General features: G+C 49.1%; 8 protein-coding genes and 1 non-coding gene across 9 annotated transcripts; 4 read left to right on the top strand and 5 right to left on the bottom strand.

Moving 5' to 3' along the window:
- The first annotated feature begins 32 nt into the window (after positions 1–32).
- Positions 33–6,431, top strand: BKA55DRAFT_649126 (uncharacterized protein). Its single transcript, XM_046197269.1, has 4 exons — positions 33–148; positions 199–273; positions 326–4,353; positions 4,400–6,431. The coding sequence occupies exons 1-4, from the start codon at positions 146–148 to the stop codon at positions 6,312–6,314; spliced, it is 6,021 nt and encodes a 2,006-aa protein (XP_046046419.1). The 5' UTR covers positions 33–145; the 3' UTR covers positions 6,315–6,431.
- Positions 6,432–6,635: 204 nt separating this feature from the next.
- BKA55DRAFT_518578 (uncharacterized protein) lies at positions 6,636–7,695 on the bottom strand (the record flags this gene model as incomplete). Its single annotated transcript, XM_046188279.1, has 5 exons — positions 6,636–6,742; positions 6,794–6,946; positions 6,995–7,095; positions 7,140–7,567; positions 7,612–7,695. The coding sequence occupies 5 exons, from the start codon at positions 7,693–7,695 to the stop codon at positions 6,636–6,638; spliced, it is 873 nt and encodes a 290-aa protein (XP_046046418.1).
- A 595-nt stretch (positions 7,696–8,290) lies between these two features.
- Positions 8,291–10,097, bottom strand: BKA55DRAFT_575990 (P-loop containing nucleoside triphosphate hydrolase protein). Its single transcript, XM_046193445.1, has 2 exons — positions 9,873–10,097; positions 8,291–9,823 (listed from the first exon to the last, which is right to left on the bottom strand). The coding sequence occupies exons 1-2, from the start codon at positions 10,065–10,067 to the stop codon at positions 8,558–8,560; spliced, it is 1,461 nt and encodes a 486-aa protein (XP_046046417.1). The 5' UTR covers positions 10,068–10,097; the 3' UTR covers positions 8,291–8,557.
- A 186-nt stretch (positions 10,098–10,283) lies between these two features.
- BKA55DRAFT_518067 (Brix domain-containing protein) lies at positions 10,284–11,697 on the top strand (the record flags this gene model as incomplete). The annotated part of the gene is made up of 2 exons (XM_046188239.1): positions 10,284–10,715; positions 10,765–11,697. 2 exons carry the CDS (start codon positions 10,284–10,286, stop codon positions 11,695–11,697), a joined length of 1,365 nt encoding a protein of 454 aa, XP_046046416.1.
- A 547-nt stretch (positions 11,698–12,244) lies between these two features.
- BKA55DRAFT_518920 (phosphatase 2C-like domain-containing protein) lies at positions 12,245–13,734 on the top strand (the record flags this gene model as incomplete). The annotated part of the gene is made up of 2 exons (XM_046188303.1): positions 12,245–12,708; positions 12,759–13,734. The coding sequence occupies 2 exons, from the start codon at positions 12,245–12,247 to the stop codon at positions 13,732–13,734; spliced, it is 1,440 nt and encodes a 479-aa protein (XP_046046415.1).
- A 53-nt stretch (positions 13,735–13,787) lies between these two features.
- On the bottom strand, positions 13,788–13,859 carry BKA55DRAFT_t214. The gene has a single exon. It is a non-coding gene; the product is annotated as a tRNA-Gln (tRNA).
- Positions 13,860–14,168: 309 nt separating this feature from the next.
- Positions 14,169–15,724, bottom strand: BKA55DRAFT_596290 (uncharacterized protein; the record flags this gene model as incomplete). Its single annotated transcript, XM_046195924.1, has 2 exons — positions 14,169–15,178; positions 15,274–15,724. The coding sequence occupies 2 exons, from the start codon at positions 15,722–15,724 to the stop codon at positions 14,169–14,171; spliced, it is 1,461 nt and encodes a 486-aa protein (XP_046046414.1).
- A 1,001-nt stretch (positions 15,725–16,725) lies between these two features.
- BKA55DRAFT_575983 (D-isomer specific 2-hydroxyacid dehydrogenase) lies at positions 16,726–18,478 on the bottom strand. The gene is made up of 2 exons (XM_046193444.1): positions 18,113–18,478; positions 16,726–18,039 (listed from the first exon to the last, which is right to left on the bottom strand). The coding sequence occupies exons 1-2, from the start codon at positions 18,221–18,223 to the stop codon at positions 17,128–17,130; spliced, it is 1,023 nt and encodes a 340-aa protein (XP_046046413.1). The 5' UTR covers positions 18,224–18,478; the 3' UTR covers positions 16,726–17,127.
- Positions 18,479–19,050: 572 nt separating this feature from the next.
- Positions 19,051–21,115, top strand: BKA55DRAFT_596288 (heterokaryon incompatibility protein-domain-containing protein; the record flags this gene model as incomplete). The annotated part of the gene is made up of 2 exons (XM_046195923.1): positions 19,051–19,662; positions 19,712–21,115. 2 exons carry the CDS (start codon positions 19,051–19,053, stop codon positions 21,113–21,115), a joined length of 2,016 nt encoding a protein of 671 aa, XP_046046412.1.
- Positions 21,116–21,436: the final 321 nt, after the last annotated feature.

Here is a 21,436-nt window from a genome sequence, read left to right as displayed (position 1 = left end):
AACGCGCTCTGGTTAATTAATGAGGTGGACGCCAAGCAGGTCGAATTGACCCAAACTCTCATCAAACTAGCCAACTTGTTAGGAAATACCCTTTATCGCAAACACGAATGTCGGCTGTTGCTTTAGAAGCATTGCGACCGCCAATATGGTACGATGCCCAGATGTTGGAGAGATTCTTCGCTAATTAAATATTAACAGCCGGCATTCCAAGCAATCAATCTCGAGCCAGAGGATAATATCGATGAACAAATCGATACCACGAAAGAGATTCATGTGAGGCCAACAGCTAACGAAGCAATTGCGCACACCTACTGACCTATCTCAGGTCGATGAAGCTCTGAAAAGGTTCCAGAATGCTTTAAAACTCCATGCACAAGGACCCCGATCGCGCGACGCCGCCGAAACCGCATACAACGAGCTATTCGAATCCGAGATCTTCAAATACCGAGAAGCCAGAACCGACTACGAGCGAGCAGAGCGACATGCAGACGGCCAACCAGATGTGTCCGACTTGGACCATTCCCTCACAGATGGAGGATTAGATGTCGATGCTGGAGGGGCAGATGGTGTCGCAGCTAGTCTTGCCCAAGCGCTCTACTTGTCCTACAAAAACTACGGCCAGTTCTTTGTCGATAAGTATAAGGACGAATCAACCTCAGATCCGGCATGGAAGGAAAAGACCCGGATAAAATATCATGACGACCATGGAAACAAAGTTCTGGACAGCTGGATGACTGCTTTGGATCAGGACCCGTCCGATCCCGAGCTCTGGAGAAGGGCTGCTCGATTCGCGGGCGCAATGAATAGCCACCGTATCAAACGGTATTGTCTTGAGGCTGCGATCGAGTTGGATGACGACCCGGCTGTTGTGGAAGTTGAGCCTCCCTCGTTAGCAGAAGGCATGGCAGGTGAGCAGTTGAAAGACCAATTGCAACTTCTTGGGGACGAGATGGCTCTATCGCATCCAATAATGGCTCCCTGGCTTAAGAAGAAGATGTCCGCTCTTCTCAAGCGTCATCTTGACCCCATTCCCTTTCTCCCCGACCCGACTAAGTCATTAATACCACCCAAAGACACCGTCACTCAAGATCAGACGGCGCAAGACACAGAAATGAGAGACGCCGAGGATACCAGCCGCAGAGACCCTAAGACAGTATTTTCCTGGGCAAGTCTTGGTGATGAACTCATAAATTGTCTTACAAGCTCCACCGAGTTCATTGACATATTTGATGAAATCGTGCAGAGCAGTGTGGACGAGGTTACCATAGAAACACCCTCGAACGATTCCGAAAGCATTGGTTCAGAGATAGAAGTGGCGATAGGAAGACCTATCCAACCAGCGGAACCATCCGAGAAGAATAGCCCCGAAGCAGAGTCCAAGGAACAGAAGGCTGCATCTGAGGCCACTGAAGACAGCCAAAAGACTGGTGACCAAACCAAAAAGGAAGCCAACGGAGTATCATCAAGGAAACGATCGCAATCTGCAGCGGGACTGCCAGACGGCGCAGAAGAAGAGAATGCGACCGAAAAACGCAGCAAACGAGTTCGACGAAGAGAAACACTTCAAGCTGAGGAATCGACTGATCCCAGTACATTAATTGCTAATCAATTGCAGCCCTACCAAGGTGCTGACCAAAACCTCTTTCAAATGACCAAGAGCGTACTAGAAAATCTGGGCGTGGACGACAAATCGACCTTCGATTTCATCGCTGAACTCATCGATTCATGCGTTGCTGAAGACCGACCAGGGAAGATCACAAATCTGGCTGCAGGGGACCTGAGCAGTGCCATTGTTGACTTTCGTGAGGAGGTCGCCAAGGTGTTCTTGCACAAGAATGAACAAGCCCCTCTCGGTCCATCTTCTTTCTTGGAGCATGCGAAGACGGGCTCGCAAGACCAGACTTCAACGCCGACTTTTAATGAGACACAAGGCTTAAGATCATTTGCTACAAAGGTCGGAGAATCTCGATCTTGGATGACAGTTGAAGATGTCGCATATGAATGGGTCAGAGCTGTTAGCCAGAGCTATGCAACAACCAAGTGGTCCGACAAGATGAAGCTATCTGTAGTTCAGATGCTCAACCATGCGGATTCAGCGCTGCATCAAAGAATCACCGAGGAGATGGAGCTGGCTGCTGGTTCGCCCGAGAAGCTGGCAGAGCTCGAGACCATCGTCCCTATGATCTATGAACTTCATATCGACATATACGAACTCATCACCAATCCTAGCAGCGTTGTGGATTATGCAACTCGTATGAAGACTAAGTACCGCCTCGGGCGGTGGCTTGATGTTGCTTCTGCTTACCTCCAGTCACTCGACCGCCCTTCAAATGATGAACTTTCAGCACGTTTCTTATGGACCTCAGTTCTTGTGTCTTCACATTCTGAACAGCCCGTGCGCGAACACATTCTTCTCATGTGGACATCTCTACGAGATCACCTGGTAAATGAGAAGGTTCCAATCATTTCGCTGCCAAACAACGTGGTCATGCCAACGATCTCCCCAGCCGCTGCTGATCGCGAAATCTCCAAGCTCACGACAATGGACTTTTTCCTCGGATTGTTTCAGGATAACATGGAAGATCCAGTCTCTGTCATTGAGACGCTAGAGCCTGTTCTCAATCCTTCTTCAGTTTGCGCCCCCGATCAGGAATCAGATTCCGAGAGTTCGGGTACTGAAGAGGATGACGCAAGCTCAAGCGACAAGCAAAAGAAGTCACTTTCGGACTGTGCAAGTCAAAGCCTGCAGGATCTCTGGAAATTCCTTCATAACAGTAGCACAGAGCTTAGGTTGTTCCTGTGGTCACGTTTGGGAGCCGCTTACGATGCTATCGGTTATCCCACCAAGAAATTCTCTTGTTGCCTGAAGAGCATCGAGTTGATCGTATCAGATCTAGAAGGCGAAACATACGCCAACACTCCAGCCGACTCCAGGAAATTGCTCTTTATGCGCACTCTAAAATCGCTGGATGAGCTCCTCATTAGCGCGCTGTACTCTGCGCTCAACGACAATACCGCTTTTGAAATTATTGACGACGCTCACATCCAATCCACCACCGCCGCGCTCGCCAAGGTCAACTGTTTACTGCATGTGTCGAGCCTCTGCGAAGATGAGGTTCGTATTGGCCTCAAGACAGAACGACCAGGCAATGCTGCTTCGAAAGCAGCTCTCCAGTCACTCAAGAACAAGTTGAAGGAGATGCAGATTCGTGCATGGTGCCTCCAATACACCATGTTCAAGGCTGGCATCAACGAGGACAATTGCATAATCGGGCCTGAAAAGGACCTGGCTGACTTCCTCGGCGCCATTCACCAGGTTATCGGCATTCGCAAGTTCTGCAAAGCGTCCAACAAGATCTTTCTCAAGGTTATGCGTGTCGAACTTCTCAAGCTCAAGAACATTGAGAACTGGGAAGACTATCTTGGACAAGTGCTCTACGACTTACATGGCCTTAAGCTTGGGGCAGGTGTTTGGGAAGTCCAGGATCATGCTTGTCCTCCCGAGAAGCTTGAGAAGCGACAGACCATGCAACTCGTGGAGAGGGTTACTATTCTTGCAAACCGCATGCCCATGAAAGATCTCCTCAAGTCAGATCTCAAGACGACAATTGACCACATGCAGCAGACTCTTGGCCAAGCAAAGTCAACGTCTCAGATGTATCACAATCTCCGCAACTTTACCGAATACTTGAAGAGGCCTATACACCCACTGCGTCTGTACAGAGCCCTTACTGGGGAAGTCTCAGTCGATGCTGTGTCTGTTAACACGCCAGAGACCATCCTTGCCACTCATGGCTGGTTCTTTTTGCTCGGCATGATGGCTCTCACCAAGTTCAAGGGCGTCGACTTGAATCGTAGACAGACCCCTGGTGCAACCGACGATTTGCGTATTGGTGCGACTTTCTTACGACTCCAACTTCAATTCACTGCAGACAGATGGGATGCCTGGTTCCGGTTGGCAGAATGCTTTGACTACGAACTGGATGAGGCAGTTCTTTGGACTGCTGACAAGATGAACAAGGACCGACCTGAGCTGGTCAAGTTCCAGCGAAATGCTATCCATTGCTATACCCTTGCGCTTTCACACTCCCGTAACGTGGAAGTTGAAACGCACGATGGAGACCCTTTGCATGACTTGTATCACAAATTTGCTATGCGAATGTATGCTTCAAGCCGTGAGCCGTTCGCTATGGAACCTTTCCATCACTCTGATCAAGAACGGTACTTTATCGAGGACATGGGAGCTGGAACCTTCAAGAAGATATTGCATCCGCAAATGAACGAGTATAAAGTCTGGAAGTTCGCAGCCAAGCTGTTCAGGATGGCTATGCAACGAAAGCCAAACGATTGGAAGTAAGTTGAAGTTCCCGAGTGTGTATGCCGAGTCTAACAGTGATAGGAACCCGTACATGCTCTCCAAGTGCTACTGGAAGATGTACCAGACCCCTGATGACGAACTTGACGTCAAGGACATGAAGTCCAAGATCAGCCTTGAACTACTGATCGATACACTCAAGAAAGCAGTCAAGGTAGCACACAATGCTCGACGGGGTAGGAACAGCGACCCTATCCTCGAGCCACATTACAAGATAGTTTCGATCCTACACAAGCTGGTGATTCAAGGAGACTTACCATCCAAGGACGCCGCTGCGATCTTAGCTGAGCAGCCATTTGGTCTAGCTGTCAACCCTGATGACCACTTTGCTTCCTTCACAGAGCCTGAAGATTGGGAGGAGTACATCATTCGCAATCTCTCCAAGCTTAGAGACAAGGATAAGTCTAACTGGCAACATCGCATCATCATCAGGCACGCTAGAATACTGTTTGATGAGGCCAATGAGGCGCAGGGCAGCGATAGATATGTGGAAGCAAAGGCTGCATTTGGCATTCTTCGGGACAGCATGGTCACCAAAACGATGGTTATGAACGTCTGGAAGTGCGATGCGGAGCGACCCGGTCGGCACCACGTTTACACAGAGCAATACGTCCGCTTCATGACCAAGCTATTGGTCATTATGTCAGACCGTAATAATCTGGAGCAGCTTTTGAGACGCCTTCGAAAGAAGGGTGCCGACTATTACCATTTCAGCGATTTATGGCAGTCTTGCTGCATGGCTTACCTCAAGCTCTTGCGAGAGGGTTACCATGTGTCGCCCGTCTCAGACGACGTGTTCAAGTCTCTTTCAAGCGAGGAGTTCGAGGTTATTGGCGAGAGAATCGCGGACTGGGCTGCAAGCGATGGTGCTGACATTCCACTGTTCAACTGCATGAAGGAAACCATCGAGCTGAAGAAACTCAATGCTAATCTTATGAAAGTGGCACCCATCGATGATCTTCTCAACGATTGTTACTCAAGGATCTACTCTGAGATAGCGAAGACACTGCCTGGCCCAGACCCCAGCAAGGTTGTGGAGGAGCGCCACCATGCTAAAGAGGTTGCGGCCCAGCTCGAAGCAGCGCAAGCGGAGGCAAAAGCCACCAGCTCGCTCGCCAACATTCTCAATGCGCCCAATGGACAGGAGAGCATCACGGGTACAGCAACTCCCATGGAGACAGAGAAGCATGAGGCTGCACCACGGGCAAGAAAGGTCGGCGTCAGACGACCTGATGTCTTGCGCAAGGCTGAGCAAGCAGTCGTCCGAGCTCTGGAGGCGCCCAAGTCAAGCAAGAGCAGAGTTGGCAGTGTCTCGAGCGGTAAGCGTGGTAGCCACACGCCTATTCAGCATGCAAGCGATGCAGGCAGCGACGAGGAAGCTGATGCTCAGATTCGGCGGGAAGCTGGCCACGACGTCGATGTTGATATGAAGGATGCAGGAGATGAGCATGAAGAAGAGCATGAAGAGGATCACGAAGACCATGAGGAAGAGCATGATGAGGATCATGAAGATGGAGCAGATGATGACAACGGCGAAGAGCATGCTGAGGAAAAGGCCGAGAGCGAGCCAGGCAGCATTCACGACTCAGCTGATGATGAGAGTGACCTTAGCGATGTCCCTGAGGATTACGATGAGGAGGTCCCTCCTGGGCTTATCTTTCCCAATCTCAGACAACATACTGATGAGTCCAGTGGCGAAGACGCTGATAGTGAAAGCGAGGGAGACGACGAAGCCGAGGAGAGTGATGGTGAAGAAGAGGCTGAGGAGGTAGCCGAGGAAGAAGATGAACACGACGATAGTCGCGAGGACGGTGAAGAGACTCTGGGCAACGAGGATACAGAGTTGGCGGATGGTGAAGAGGAAGAAGATGAGGTTGACGGCGATGAACGACAAGAGAATTGGGACGCAGACGATTCCGTGAGGGCTGAAGCGTGGTGAATATGTTTAATCTACGGCGAATCGGCGTCTTGAGGCAGTTTTACTGGGTATCATTATAGGTAAAGGCTGGGATTAGGATAACTATCTGCTGTATCATTATTACATTTAGAATTACCAAAGAAATGATTCGTTATTGTCAAGATAATGTCCTCGAAGAATGCCGTCACACACTGTAATTTTATAAGACAGACGGGGACTCGACGAGCATATGATGAAGAATACAATTTATAGCCAATGGTCAGACCATACGGATAATAGAAGAGAAAGTCAGTCCTTCCAGAAGGACTTGATCACTACTCGTACAATGATCTGCTCCCCAATCTATTCATCGACAAAGATGTCGTCCTGAGCACCATCCATGAACCCCATTCGCTGGTTGTAAGTAGGAGTCTTGCCATTGGGAGGGTTGACGTTGTTGCCTTCGGCCTCTGCACGATATCAGTCACTGACAGTCACAAACTTGATGAAGATCAACTTACGGTTCCATGCCATCATCTGCTTTGGTCCAGGGACACACTTGGTAGGGTTGTCGCGGCAGTAGACAGGAGGCTTAGGCTTGCCGAGCTTCTTGGTGGAAGTGCTTCCAGTGACTTTGCAGCGATGGTTCTGCATGTACATGTTTGGCTGGCCACCTTCTCAGGGCATTAGTAATGCTTTTGTATAAGAGAGGATAAACTTACAGCCATCGGGGATCCAAAGCCATGCGCAGTAGCAGCCTTCTTCGGGGCATGCAGGCATATCGGCTGGGACGTCGTACCAAGTCTCGCGAAAGAAAGGAGAGCTGTTTCGTCAGGTTGGACCACGAGTCTTAGACGAGAGTCTTACTAGTACCGCACAGAGAAAACAACAAGGTTATCCATGGTAACCTTGCTGATATCACTCTCGTACGAGATAGCCCAGGCTGTTCCACCAGTTGACTCAATGTTCTTGGTGTGCAACTCTCCACCCGAGCCATCACCACCGTCCATGAGACAACCGCCCTCAGGACCTCTCCACGGCATGGAGCGGTTCTTACCATCCTGCCACTCCGTAGTCAACTCGCCCTTGTAAGAGAGTGTAGTGAACGCACGGTTGTTGGCAAGCTCGGTCATGAAGGATTTACCAGCTGGAAGCTCGAGAAACTCGCCCTTGGGAGGAGGCACGGCATCGCAGCCACGATCGGCTTGCATCCACCATTTGGACTTGGGGAGATCGTAGAGAGGGTTCACGGCGAGGTTGGTGTTGGCATTGTCGATAGAAGAGTCATTGCCACCCTAAAGAGTCAGAATTGGATGATGATTTGCTGGGGGAGGTTTACTTTGCAGTACATGCCCTTGTTCCAAGAAGCAATGTGAGCGCTCGCAGAAGCTACGAGGGTGAGAAGAAGAGTAGAAGTATACATGATGAAAAGAATGTGGTTATCAATGAATGGACAGTGTAATCAATACACCTACAACGAACGAAACTACAGATCGAAAGTATTCCTCATTCTACTCTTGATCAGCTTATATATATACAGCTTTGCTATACGAACCAATTACACCAGAGCTCCTTTCATCTCAAGATGGTGCAACTTCTGGGAGCGGCCGCCTTTAAAACAACAGGGATGAGAGGTGTACATTGGCGCTGGCGAAACAAAAGCTGACATGCGCGAAGCCATTCGGGGTTAAAGCACGAGCGTTGAAACTTGTGAAGATCTTCGTGATCCCTGCAGAAGGCGGCCGCTTTACTGGGACGGGGTTGTTTCAGACTTTGCTTGGCTGGGGAAGTACCGGATGATTTTATCGATGATTCGTAAGGCTGAAGAACAAAAGATCAGAATCAGAATTGAAGCCGTTAATGATCGAGGGCTGAAGTTACTGAGAGGTTGCCTAAAGTATAGTCAGTTGGACTTGGTCGGGTTGATTCTCATGATCTTTGAAGTTTTGACAAGCAGAATGTAAGCGGGCTTGGCAAGGCTGGTCTGATGAACTGTGATTAAAGTGGGAGAGCTGAGTGCAACTTTGAAACACGAAATATCTTTAGTGATAGTGAGTAAATAAATTAAATAGCCATCTAAATTAGAGGATCCTTCGTCGATGCACTCGTCGTATAACCTCAAGCAGCCTACAGCCACTATAGGCAACAAATGAGCAATCCACATCTCCTGGCCAAGATAGACATTGAAACACTGAAGCAAGCCTCGAAGAACCCTTCGACTTTGACACTTTTCCCTCAACCAAAACAACGCCGAACTGCCGAAACTCCAGTCCAGGCACAAGCTCTTAACCCTCCTCCCTGTCCATGTCGTCTCTCCCCCGCTTGCCGCCCTTCTTGCCGCGTCCGCCTTTCAATGTGCTGCCCTTCTTGCCTCTCTCCTCGGTGAAAGACTTCATCTCGACTCTGGCGTGGCGTTGGGCTTCTTCGACACGGGTCTGGAAAGTGAAGACCTCCTCCTTCTCGGTGGGATACTCCGTGAGCTTCTTGCCAAGGGCAGCCTCGATTCGTGTGAAGATCTCGACATCGTACTGCGTCACCACGCTAATGGCGATACCAGACTTACCAGCACGGGCTGTTCGTCCAACTCGGTGGATGTATGTCTTGGAGTCCTGGGGGAGATCGTAGTTGAGAACAACGTCGACCGAGGGGATATCCAGACCACGGGCGGCGACATCGGTAGCGACGAGGATATCTCGTGTACCAGAGCGGAACTTGTTCAAAGCGCCCAGACGGGAAGTCTGAGAGAGCTGGCCGTGCAGAGGAATGGCGCCAAATCCAAGGGCCCTTAGCAGGATGGAGATACGCTGTGTCTCCCAGACTGTTCGAGTGAAGATGATTGTGGACTTTCCAGCATGCTCGTTAATCAGGTAGATAAGATAAACGTCCTTCCGGACATGAGGAATAAAGATGTAGTGCTGGAGCAGAGTCGAGACGGTCTGGTACTTGTTGGAGCTGATGCTCACACGAACGGGATCTCTCAAACTGGCACGCTGCAGACTCTCAATCTTGGAGCTGATTGTCGCAGAGAAAAGATATGTACGTCGCTCGCGGGGAATGAACTTGAGAATCTTATCGATGCTAGGTCCAAAGTCCATATCCAGAAGTCGATCGGCCTCGTCCATGATCAAGTACTTGAGCGTTCGCAGCGAAAAGCCCTTGGTCTTCTCAAGATGGTCCACGAGACGACCGGGTGTCGCAACAATGATATGAGGCTTCTTTCCGAGGGCAATGGACTGAGGAACCATATCAAGACCACCAACGATCACAGCACATCGTAGAGAAATGAGCGATCCGAGGGCTTCGAAGGCTTGGCCGATCTGGGTTGCCAGTTCACGAGTCGGGGCGAGGACGAGACCAAATAGAGGCTGAGGCTTGTCGAGAAGAGCCTGGAGGACGGGGAGAGCAAACGCAGCTGTCTTTCCACTACCTGTTTCGGCGAGACCGATAATGTCACGGCCTTCGAGAGCGACGGGGATGGACTTTTCTTGGATGGGCGTGGGGTACTTGTAGTTGAGCTTTTCGCAAGCTTCGCACAGAGCGTCGACGATGCCCTGACAATTGTTAGATACCGAAAGTCAATTAGTAGTTATTAGGACATACGAGATCCTTGAAAGTTTTCTTGGGGGCATCATCAACTGCTTCCTCAGCAGAAGGCTCCTCTAGAGTAGAAGACTCCTCCTCAGATTGCTCGTCGTCAGAAGGCTCAGGCTCAGTTCGAGCAGGTTTCTCTGCAACAACCGATTTCTTCTTCTTGGGCGCATCGTGCGCGACCCTTCTTCGTTTCGCGCTGAACATGATGGGCGATGTGTAAGTAAAGAAAGTGTTCCATCTCGAAAAAAAGATCATCTTTCTTTGACTTCACAAAAACTTTAGTGGGGATGCCTTATCGCACGTGCGCTAATCTTATCGTAGTCCCCGCCAAACTTTTTTTCTTTTCTGCCATTTGCGACAGAGAGTAGCTTTGCAGCAACTTTTCGACGAGTACCCTCGAAACTAACAAATTTCTTCACAATGGCGCGCAAACGAACAAAGAAGAGAACCCATTTGGGTGCTAGCAATCCCGATGTTGACTCTGCCGGTCATGCATCCGCGAAGGATCCCAAGAGCATGGTTATTCGAATTGGCGCTGGTGAAGTCGGTTCCAGCGTTAGCCAGCTTGCGGCCGATGTGCGAAAAGTCATGGAGCCTGGTACTGCGAGCCGGTTGAAGGAGAGACGTGGAAACAGGCTAAAAGATTACGCTGTCATGTGTGGTCCTTTGGGTGTTACTCACCTGATGCTGTTTTCGAGATCGGAGAGTGGAAACACCAATTTGCGAATGGCTTTGACGCCGCGAGGACCTACGATGAACTTTCGCGTGGAGAAATACTCGCTGTGCAAGGACGTTCAAAGAGCTCAGAAGCATCCCAAGGGTGGCGGCAAGGAGTTTATCACTCCTCCTCTGGTACGAAGTCGTCAATTGTTGTTGACAAGCCTTTGCTAACCATTTACAGCTGGTCATGAACAACTTTACCCGCCCAGACTCGGATAGCAAGTCGAAAGTTCCCAGACACCTCGAATCGCTTGCCACGACCATCTTCCAATCCCTCTTCCCTCCCATCAACCCCCAAGCTACACCGCTCAAGTCGATCCGACGAGTCCTGCTGCTGAACCGCGAGCAATCAGAGGAAGACGACGGTACATTCATCATTAACTTCAGACACTATGCTATCACAACAAAGTCTACCACAGTGTCCAAGCCTTTACGGAGATTGAACGCCGCCGAGCAATTCGTCACTACAAAGACAAGCCGGAAGGGCAAGATGCCTAATCTGGGTAAACTTGAGGATGTAGCAGATTTCTTGATCGGAGGCGAGAACGGCGATGGATACATGACAGATGCGACTAGCGGTAGCGAGATGGACACAGATGCTGAGGTTGAGATCTTGGACTCTACTACTCGAAAGGTCTTGTCTGCGAAGGCTAGACAAGCAGCCGCCCAGAACGACGCTGAGCCAGAGGCGGAAGAGGAGAACGTTGAGCGCCGCGCCGTCAAACTCGTCGAGCTCGGTCCCCGAATGCGCCTCCGCCTAACCAAGGTCGAAGAGGGTCTCGCTGGCGGAAAGGTCATGTGGCACGAGTACGTTCACAAGAGCAAGGAAGAGATCAAAGAGCTCGAGAAGCGATGGGAGAAGCGCCACCAAGAAAAGGAGGCACGAAAGAAGGAGCAAAAGGCCAACGTCGAGCGCAAGAAGGCAGCCAAGGCCAAAGACGGCAAGAAGGGTGACGACGATGAGGATGAGTTTGAGTATGACTACGATAGTGATATGGATGTGGATGAGTTTGACAGTGAGGGTCTGGCGGGTGATGCCGAGTTCAAGGTCAATGAGAAGATGGAGGAGGATGGAGAGTGGGAGGATGAGCAGGAGGAGATTGCCAATAGCTGAGTGGAAGACGCCTAGATGGTTGGGGATTGCATGCTTTGGTTTGGCGTTGTGTATAATGGATTGGGCAATGAATACCTTTGTGATTCTTTGTGATTACATGATGTCTCGTGTTTTGTGACGCCACCAAAACGCTGTGATCTTGATGTTTCGTTTTAAAACATATCGCGACTGCATAGAAGTTATCGTATGCTGTCGCATCTCATATTGCCTCATTGAGCTGGAAACATGAAAGTGCAGCGCAACGCCTTTGCATAACTGGTTCAGGGTAAGCATGAGGCCAGCAACACCATGTCAACCATTTGTAAAAGACGAGGTATTCACGCTTCAACTCCTAACATTTAGCATCATCAAGTTGCCCAGCTTAACTTTCTGAGTATTCTCACTTTATCTATATTCTTGGGGATTAGAGACACCGATATCTGTTCACTTCAGCCTCACTTTTGTCTCCAGACAAGGATCAAGTTGTCGTGCCAACTGTGTTCCATGAACGAGTCTCATCACGCGCCTCACCATTCAACACATCCAATTGCCATCTACATCAGAAAACATGTTTCGCATACCCTCTAGAACTCTAAGGACTTCCGGTCTATCGCTCAAGCGAACACCGGTCGGCGTGCGCTTCTCCTCAACTCAGACATCAACGTCCAGTAACGCTCGTTATGTCTGGTCATCCGCAGCCGTGATTGGTGCTGGTACCGGAGTTTATCTCTTCAACGGCAAAGGCACGGTGAAAACTTTGGCAAGTGAAGTCCCGGGCTTGAAGGAGTTCTCTTCGGAGGATCAAATTCCAATCAATTCGCCCGTTAAGACGTTTATTCTCGAGGACGCAAACGCCAAATTGCGTGAGGATGCTCACACTTATGTCTTCGAAGCAAATGGAGGCGTGAAGGGACGAGTGGACTTTGCTCGTCTGGGAAGCAATAACCCCATTGAGGATGAATGGGATCTCAAGATTGCGAAAGGCGTTGGTGGTGCGAGCACCCTTTACGCTGGAGTCTACGATGGGCATGCGTGAGTGACCTGGAAACAGTGGACGTGAGAGATGCTAATACAAACGCAAGAGGATGGGCAACGTCTAAAGTACTGAGAGCTGCTCTCGTCCCATATGTGTCAAATGCCTTATCAAGCATCACACCTACCAGCTCCAACGAGCTAGTAGACGATGCAATCAAGAAGGCATTCGTCCGTCTCGACGATCGCATCTTCAGTAACGCACAAGAAGCAGTCGAATCAGGCCAAGATCCGGGCTCTGCCGCTGTCATCTCCGCCGTCGCACCCGCCATTGCTGGATCTTGTGCACTCCTAACTATGTACGAACCCAAGACTTCAACTCTACGTACTGCTGTCGCAGGCGACTCCCGTGCTGTTCGCGGCATGTGGTCTCCCAACACAAGCAAATACGAGGCCGATGTTCTGAGCAAAGACCAGACTGGCTTCAACCAAGACGAGGTTGACAGGCTCGACAAGGAACACCCCGGAGAGATCAAGGACATGATCAACACCGAGAGTGGTCGGCTCTTTGGAATGGCAATCACAAGGGCATTTGGCGATCACAGGTGGAAATGGTCAGAGGATCTCGTTCGCAAAGTCCAAGGCAATTTCTACGGCACTGGACCACGACCAAATGCCAAGACACAGCCTTACATGACAGCCCGACCTGAAGTAACAACGCGAAAGATCCAGACAGAAGATTTTGTCATTCTTGCGTCCGACGGTCTTTGGGATATGATGAGTAACGAGGACGCCGTGTCATGTGTATCGCGCTGGTTGGTCGCCAGGAAGAGCGGCAAGCCGGAGCCCTTCAAAGAGACAAAGTTTGAGGGGAAACTGGAGGATGGATGGAAAGCCACACCTGAGCATCAGGTCATTGAGGATCTGGACAATGCGGCTGTTTGTCTGGTCAAGAATGCGCTTGGAGGGTCCAGACGGGGATTGTTTCTGGGAGCGATGACCACGTATTCGCCCATGAGCCGGAATGTGAGGGATGATATGACGGTGCAGGTTATCTTCTTCAAGGATCCTTATGAGAGGAAGTAAAGTGTATGAGGAGTGAATGGTCTCACTGTTAGATGCTGAGAGTTCAAAAAGAAAGGTCTCAGAGGGAGTCGAACCCTCGCTGGCGGAATCAGAATCCGCAGTCATAACCGTTAGACCATGAAACCTGACAACTTCGGTTAGCAGCGGCATTGCAAAGTGCTCTCAGATTCTGTTTCGCGAGATTGTTTGTGATTCAAGCGTGTGCAACGTTCATGACGTATCAATGCCTCTTTCTTCATAGACATGAGCTGTACGCTTCGAATCGAGGTGGTAGATACCTCTCTTGACATTCACGAGATGACTTGTAGCTATCGAAAGTAGCCAGCACGTGCATCTGCCTCCTGTTGTAAGCTTCTAGCCGACAAGTAAAGCAGCCAAAAGCGACCTAAACTCCAAGATACGCCATTGATCGCTGCCAATTACATATGCAACCCTCAGCCCTTCCTCTGTTTCAACAATTGAACCCCGACCTTGCCATTCTCGCCCGACTTCGTTATACCACAGACGTCGCTGTCTCTACCAGTTGCCTTCGCCCACTTCTCGACCTCATCATCTAACATCATATCAGCCCCCTCGGCGCCATCCGTCATTCGCGCTGTCTGCGCAAGAGTATGCCAAGTGTTCCCAAGCGCCGAAGCCTTGGTCTTGAGCGCAAAGAGAACAATAGTCGTCAAGACGAGCCCAAGATGTATCGCGACAAGAACGAGAACAATAATAAGTCCAGTCAATCTTGTAGGTATGAGTCGATCCGCCGTATGTATAGTGTTCACAGGGTATTTGAGGTCGTATTCTTCAAGCCAGTTGTAATAGACCATCTGATACAGTCGAGTCATCAAACCTTGAACCGCCGTGGCAGGATCTTCTGTGTCCTGTATAATACTCTGAAAGAGCGAAACGTGTGCAGGGTTCGCTGACCATCCTTGCTCGAATTCCTGTGCTGGCGGCATCATGCCCCAAGTCGTATTAGACATTGATGGACGTTCGAGCCCCAAAGTCCTATAGTATGGATCGTGGGTCGGTCCATCCTTCATCGGCACTCCTTCGACAAAGTCTACAAGACGAGAGCTAACATTCAGAAGTGATCCGATGTTGAGGTCAAGAATCCCGCGCTTTGCGGAGTCTTTCTCGTTCCCAAGCTGAAGACGAGCATCATCAATCTTGCGGGGATGGAGACTGGGTTCCCTGGCAATTTGTCGCCCAGACATGCTAACATTGTATATCTGCGCAGGGTATGTGTTGAAGAAACAAAAAGTGGCACTTAGAACATGACCCCCACTGGCATCATATGCTTTGGTCCATACATCCCCCATCTCATAAGTCAGATTCCGTAGACGCTTAGGCGGGGTTCCTCCATTAGTATCCCTAAACCCGTCGGCAGCAATGTTGGTCGTCGCATTGACAAGGAGCATTTGCTGGAAAGTGTGATCTCTTTCTGTCTTAGGATCTATTGGAAGTTCAGGATGGGGCATGAAAGAGCCAGAATAGTCAGAGACAGAGGCCAGCCTGTCAATTTGCCCTCATCTCGACAATATAGCATACATTCAGCCGGCCCTGTCGTATTTAAAACCGCTGACACACTATCCGTCGCGTTTCCGAAGTGCGGGCTAACTAATCCGTTTGCAGAGATACTCGAGTTCTTCAATGAGGGCGCGCGACAAACGGTACGAACGTTGGCAACCATAGCAGGCCCGTCGTAGGACTCAAGCGATGTTCTTGAGGTCACATCCGAAAATGGTAACATGGCACGATAAACGTCGCCAGTGTCACCGTACCGAGATTTTCCAATTTGAGACTCCGCGAAGCGCCATTGAGCAGATGGTTTAGATCTCCAGTATGTAGGGCCGTTGTAGTTGAAGCGCCAATCGGCAGGGTGTTTGGATGCAATGGCCTGGTTGCGCGTCACGCCTGGGGAGGCGACCTTTGTTGTAGTAAAGTCAGAGAGAAGAATGGTAGAGATAAATGTCGAAACAGCCACGATAGTGAGGCCCATGATAATGATGAACGAGTACAGTATGCTCAATGGACTCCCTGTAGTTTGCCTAAGGACTGCTGGAAAGATGTTGACGAAGCCCGACTTTGAAGCTCTCTCAGAGGACAGGATAGGAACATCCTTGAAGCAAACGCCCGTAGTCTCGAGTATAATCGCCGACAGTGAGGCTGCAACGACGCCAACTTGGACTGCGATTGAAGTGCGTATAACTGCAGAGCAAATGGTGGCGACTCTGACGGCCCAGCCGCTTGTGACTATCGTCTTCCAGAACTCCGGTTCATTGCGATTTTGCGCCAGATCAGCACCCCGCCAGAGATAAATGAGAATAGCGCATGAAGCAAGCGTGAAAGCGGTGCCAAGTGCAAGGGAGAGAAAGCTAAAGAGCCCAATGCTCTGCCATAGAGTGAAACGCCGTCGTGAAGGGCATGCTTGTTCGACCGAAGTTTTGGGAGTGAGTTCCGAGTCGAGTAAGCGTTGACGAGGGCTAGATGGTGCCTCCGATGAATTTATATCTTGAGCCTCGATTGATTCGTGTTGCTCACGTCTATAAGAAGTCAGAACAGGAGGATGAGGTCGCTCGGAGGCTAGTGTAGATACCTCGTGGTCTCGGTGTGCGCTTGGTACTCAACCATGTTCACTGCATTAATACTATACCAAGCCCGATTGAGTATCGGAAATTTAGGGACGGGAAGGGCCTTTAAGGATTGGATTTAAGCATATTTAATGCTCCTGCCTGGAATAAAAATAGACAAGATCGACATTACTGACCAGCCCCCAGCCTCAGCGGCTCAGCTGAACATGCAGCTTTCAACCTCTCACATACACCAATAAACCCACGGACTTATTAGGATAATTGGATGGGCCGTGAAACCATACGTCACCCATCACTTGGCAAGTATGCCGAGGCATACTCGCAACTGCATATCATTTACCACTTCTGTCTCAACATGGCAGAAACACAATCCAGCCCCACGGAGCAAGAAAACTTCTGTCCTAAATACTAAGTTCTGTGTGGTGATTATAAGCTCTCAGCCACAGGTCTCAACTGCAAATAACACATCTAGCTCACTATTTAGACATTATACCATAATGCCTAACCAATTGCTACAGCATAAATGCTGATAAGAGGAAAACCTAGATTATGACTCTTTTGCCTGACTTCAGGGGGCATAAGAAGATGCCTCCAGTGTGTCCGCCAAGACGATCCAACTCAGCACAAAAACCAAGGATCTTGCCAGACAACAAGGACCGTCCTAAATACAATGTGCCAATAAAATCGTAATCCCTCCTCCAATCTTAACCGAAAGTTTATGAGATGCATATCATGCTTACGATCATGTCGTGTTCGTTCAAAGGAACTGACAAGTCAGGCTGTCATATTCAGTATTTCTTCTTAAAAAATCCTATTTCTTAGGAAAATTGACAGGTGTAATGGGAGATCCAGTCTTGAACAAAACCTTAATGTTCTCAAAAGCCTCTCTTTCTCCCCTCTGGAACGCCAAATCGGTCATGCCACCAACATGAGGCTGAACAACGACTCTATCACTTGTTTTGAAGTACTCGTTCAGATCAGGCTCATTTAGAAAGACATCCAGTCCAGCACGTGTAACCTTGCCATTCTCTAAAGCTTTGATGAGTGCATCTTCGTCGATGATAGCTCCACGTGCTGTGTTGACGATGAAAGCACCATCTTTCATGGCCGCGAATTCCTTGGTTGAGATGAGATTTTCTGTTTCCTTGTTCAAAGGGCAGTTGACCGAGACGACATCCGACTGGGAGAGTAAGTCGTGCAAAGATGAGCAGTACGTAGCGTTGTATTTTTCTTCTTCCTCAGCGCTCAACTGCCGACGGTTGTAGTAGTTGATTCGCATGTTGAAAGCCACGGCTCTCTTGGCAAGATACTTTCCAATAGCACCCATACCTATGATTCCGAGTGTCATGCCTGAAGGATCTTGACTCGGAACAACAGGACCTCTCCAGTTCCCCTCACGCACTGAACGCTCACCCCGATATGTATCTCTTACAACAGCCAAGATGAGAAAGAGAGCCATATCAGCGGTAGCTTCAGCGACGGCATCAACACTATTGGCAAGCCAAATTCCCTCTTGAGTCAACCAGTCCACGTTGAAATCATCGTAGCCGGCTGCTGCCGAGGCAATGATCTTGCAGTGAGGAGTGAGATGTTCGAAAATCTTCTGGAAAGGCCGATAAGGAGCTCTGCCCATTCTGATGATGAAGGCGTCGATTGGGCCGTGTTGCTGGAGCATGAGAGGGAGCTTCTCTGAGGCTTCGTGGAGGTTACTGGCTTCCAGGACCTATATATCAGCTGATTAGTTTACTGGACAAGTATGAGCGGGTAGAAAATTCAGGAGGTTTATTTTGGCTCACATCATAGTCAAAATCCTTCTTGAAGTCTTCGATGTACTCATCACTGATGAACTCGGGTTTTCCGAGGGCCACTACGCGGGGTTTTCGCTCTGAGCTGATTTCTGCTGCCATGGTTGTCAACACACCATGAGGAGGCAATCATATGAGAAATATTAGGCAATTAACTCTACCCTGTTTTCCAAAGTTGTGGACGAGATGAGGTATGCATGCCAGTGTTGAATGTCCAGGTTGAGAGTCACAAGGATGATCATTTTGAGGCTGAAGTGGAGATGTTTCCGGCATCCAGAATATATGCCGATCCCAGTTACAGGATACGAATGATAACCACTCTACTCAAAATTGTGAAGCACATACGGAGTTGACAAGTATCTCTAGAAAACAAAATTTGCAACGGTCCTATGCGTTTCTGCGGGTCAACGGCCAGCCTCTTATCACAAGCTTAAACTTAACGCATCCTAACGTTCAGTTACTAGCCGAGTAGCCAATACTCAAAACTGCATGAACACCTTATCGATCTGACCATAAAAAGACATCCAGGCATCAGTATGGACATAGGCTTTTGAGCAAATGATGCTAGATGTTCTTCATGTATCAATCAGCTTCCTGGTCCTACGGATGAAAGAATAATTATGGACAACTATCAGGCAGATAGAAAAGAGCCAATTGTGAGCTTCCTAAGTTTATCCTAACATTGCCTGAGTCCATCTTGAAGTTACCCAAGTATTTTAATTATCCATGCTTTTACCTAGTCCTTGTAGAGTGGTTTTTACATTTCATCTTCACAACCCAGTCCCAGGTAAGACACCAAGTCAGCCTCATGAGGGGTCATCTCCCTTTTGACATCCAGCCTATTTTGCACAGCCCAGCTGATTCAAAACCTCGCCTGTAGTCACTTTCACCTTTCTCTTAAATCTCTGCTTTCATTTAGTCTGCGCAAAATGTCTACTAGTAGTGATTCTCGACTGTATGCACCTCTGGATCGGTCACGACGAGAAATCCGCCTCATAGAGATTCTTTCAACCAAACCAAAAATTGTCTGCAACCTTACCACCGTATCACTCGATCAAGACCCCGAGTTCAGCGCCTTATCATATCTCTGGGGTGACACAGGCAAAACTGAAGCAGTCACTGTCAACGGCGTGGAGCAATTAATCACCTCAAGTCTTGCAAATGCACTGGAATATGTTCCTTATCACTGGAAGAATGCACTTACCGAAAGAGAACCCAAGTCATGTCGGCTTTGGGCAGATGCACTTTGCATCAACCAAGACGATGAACTCGAGAAAGGTCATCAAGTCCAGCTGATGAAGCTCATTTATCCCGCCGCAGAGATTGTTTTTTCCTGTCTTGATATAGAGGCTCCACAGTCGGATATTCGTCTCGCTTTCAAGACATGTGAAACGCTTGCCAAATCTGCTCTTGAACGCGGCCTCGTTCGCTCACCCTGCGAATTCTACCTTTCCTCTGAAGAAAAATGTGTACAAGACTTGGGTTGGCTCTTACAACATCCACTCTTGGATGAAAAGTACCCAATCAACTCCCAGGAGTTCGTGGACGCAGAGCAGGCCATGTCCCGAACGTTACGATTGAGATACTGAGCGAGCTTGGATTTTCCAAGAGCTGGTACTCTCAAAGCGTGTCGTTGTAATTCATCAGCTTGAATTCATGGATTTGAAATTCTTGCTGGATGCGCAATCTTGCGTCCAGCTTCTTAGAGAAAAGGCAGTGGAATCAAAATCAAAATCGAGCCAAGCCCACCATTACTTCTGGCATTTTTATTGGCAGACCTTTTTGACGTTGAGACGAGTCGATTGGGCACGGGCGTGTGTCCATGGAGGAACAAATGCAGACGAGACTGTTTTTCGATACATGCGGAGCTATCTTCTTCTTTTCAGTGGGATGTATGGTGCCAAGAATCCAAAAGATCATGTTTACGCTTTACTTGGAGTAACGGCTCTCGACATTGAGCCAGATTATACCAGCAAAACGCCCGTTGCGTCAGTATATATTGAAGTATGTGCGGAGATCTTAAAATCGCAACAAGTGCAGGACGGTTGGCCGCTTTGCTTTCTTTCGGGAGCGGGTCTTGTGCGTCAAGGCCAAAACCAGGACTATGAATTGCCATCTTGGGTACATAGCTTCCCTTCGACGTTCGGCATAAACAAGTCACCCCATCGCTTACTCAGAGGCTATGACGAACCAAACTACGATAGTCCACAAGAGTGGAATAGCCTGGAATCGGCAAGTATTCGTGGATATAGTTTGACTTGTTCCGCAATATTCTTTCATACCATCATCGATGCAAGTCCGACGTTGGAAGAATCGCATGATAGCTGGTTGAACTTTGTCCCGGCTGTTTTCAGAATGATACACCAGCCTATCAGGAACACAGAAGACCCTCATCCACTTTGGACACTCGCCCGAGCTTTCGGGGCCGATGATGATCACATAAATGTATGGGAAACACCTGCGGCCACTCGACTAATTCGGATATTTCAATACCTCCTATTCCTTTGTCAAGTACCGATCAATGATGACGAAACGCCTGAAGCTGATGCAGCCAAGAAGGCCGAAGCAGTTGCAGAAGATATTCTTGACAAGTTGCCCGAAAACGTCTTGAGCCGAGACAATGGACAATCACCAGAGAACCGCAACAGAAACGAAAAGACCATGCAGAGCTACCGAGAATTCATCTCTCAGATAAGAGATAAAGACTCTTTCTGGAAGGACATAGACAATCAACAGGTGCAACCAGATGTTAGTGGACTCTTCAAGTTAGAGCCAGCGATCGGTCTTACAGAAAGCGGCGAGTTCATTGTACTTCCACGTGTGGCAGAGATAGGAGACCAAGTAGTTCTAATTCCAGGACACTGGCAGCTTTCATTGGTACGGAAAGTGAACAATCACTTTGTCCATGTTGGGGACTGCTGGTCTTCTAGACCGATGCAAGAAGTCGCGGAACTGGCCCGCGCAAAAGAAATGAAAGTGATAGAGATACGGTGATGCAAGACAGATTGCAGAATGTTCTACAGTACACGTGGACCCCTGAGCACACCATCTTCTGCCCTCGACACGAATTGCCCTGCAAGGCCAAGCTATTGCATTGCACTACAGCCACCGTTCTCTTAGCTTCACAACGATTGATAAGGGGTAGCACTCCAGCCCATCAGGTATCAAAGAGTTTCAAGGCTTAGGTCACTCTGAGGAAATGCTAGTTCTGATATTAATTAAATCGCAACAAGCTTAGACCCAATTCACATGAACAACTCAACAGGGTGCTACGTAATCCATCACTGCACATCCGGCCGTGATTGCCGAACTGTA

This window comes from Fusarium redolens, assembly GCF_020744475.1.
Source record: "Fusarium redolens strain MPI-CAGE-AT-0023 chromosome Unknown BKA55scaffold_13, whole genome shotgun sequence".
Classification (NCBI taxonomy): domain Eukaryota; kingdom Fungi; phylum Ascomycota; class Sordariomycetes; order Hypocreales; family Nectriaceae; genus Fusarium; species Fusarium redolens.
This window is presented reverse-complemented; position numbering and strand designations above follow the sequence as displayed.

Bases quoted from the DNA above. Each gene is read 5' to 3' on its own strand.
- BKA55DRAFT_649126 (XM_046197269.1), top strand. The intron at 274-325 runs GTGAGGCCAACA...GACCTATCTCAG, and splicing joins ATACCACGAAAGAGATTCAT to GTCGATGAAGCTCTGAAAAG. The intron at 4,354-4,399 runs GTAAGTTGAAGT...TAACAGTGATAG, and splicing joins CGAAAGCCAAACGATTGGAA to GAACCCGTACATGCTCTCCA.
- BKA55DRAFT_575990 (XM_046193445.1), bottom strand. From the start codon at position 10,067: ATGTTCAGCGCGAAACGAAGAAGGGTCGCGCACGATGCGCCCAAGAAG. The intron at 9,824-9,872 runs GTATGTCCTAAT...AACAATTGTCAG, and splicing joins AGAAAACTTTCAAGGATCTC to GGCATCGTCGACGCTCTGTG.
- BKA55DRAFT_575983 (XM_046193444.1), bottom strand. From the start codon at position 18,223: ATGGCAGCAGAAATCAGCTCAGAGCGAAAACCCCGCGTAGTGGCCCTC. The intron at 18,040-18,112 runs GTGAGCCAAAAT...GCTGATATATAG, and splicing joins AGAAGGATTTTGACTATGAT to GTCCTGGAAGCCAGTAACCT.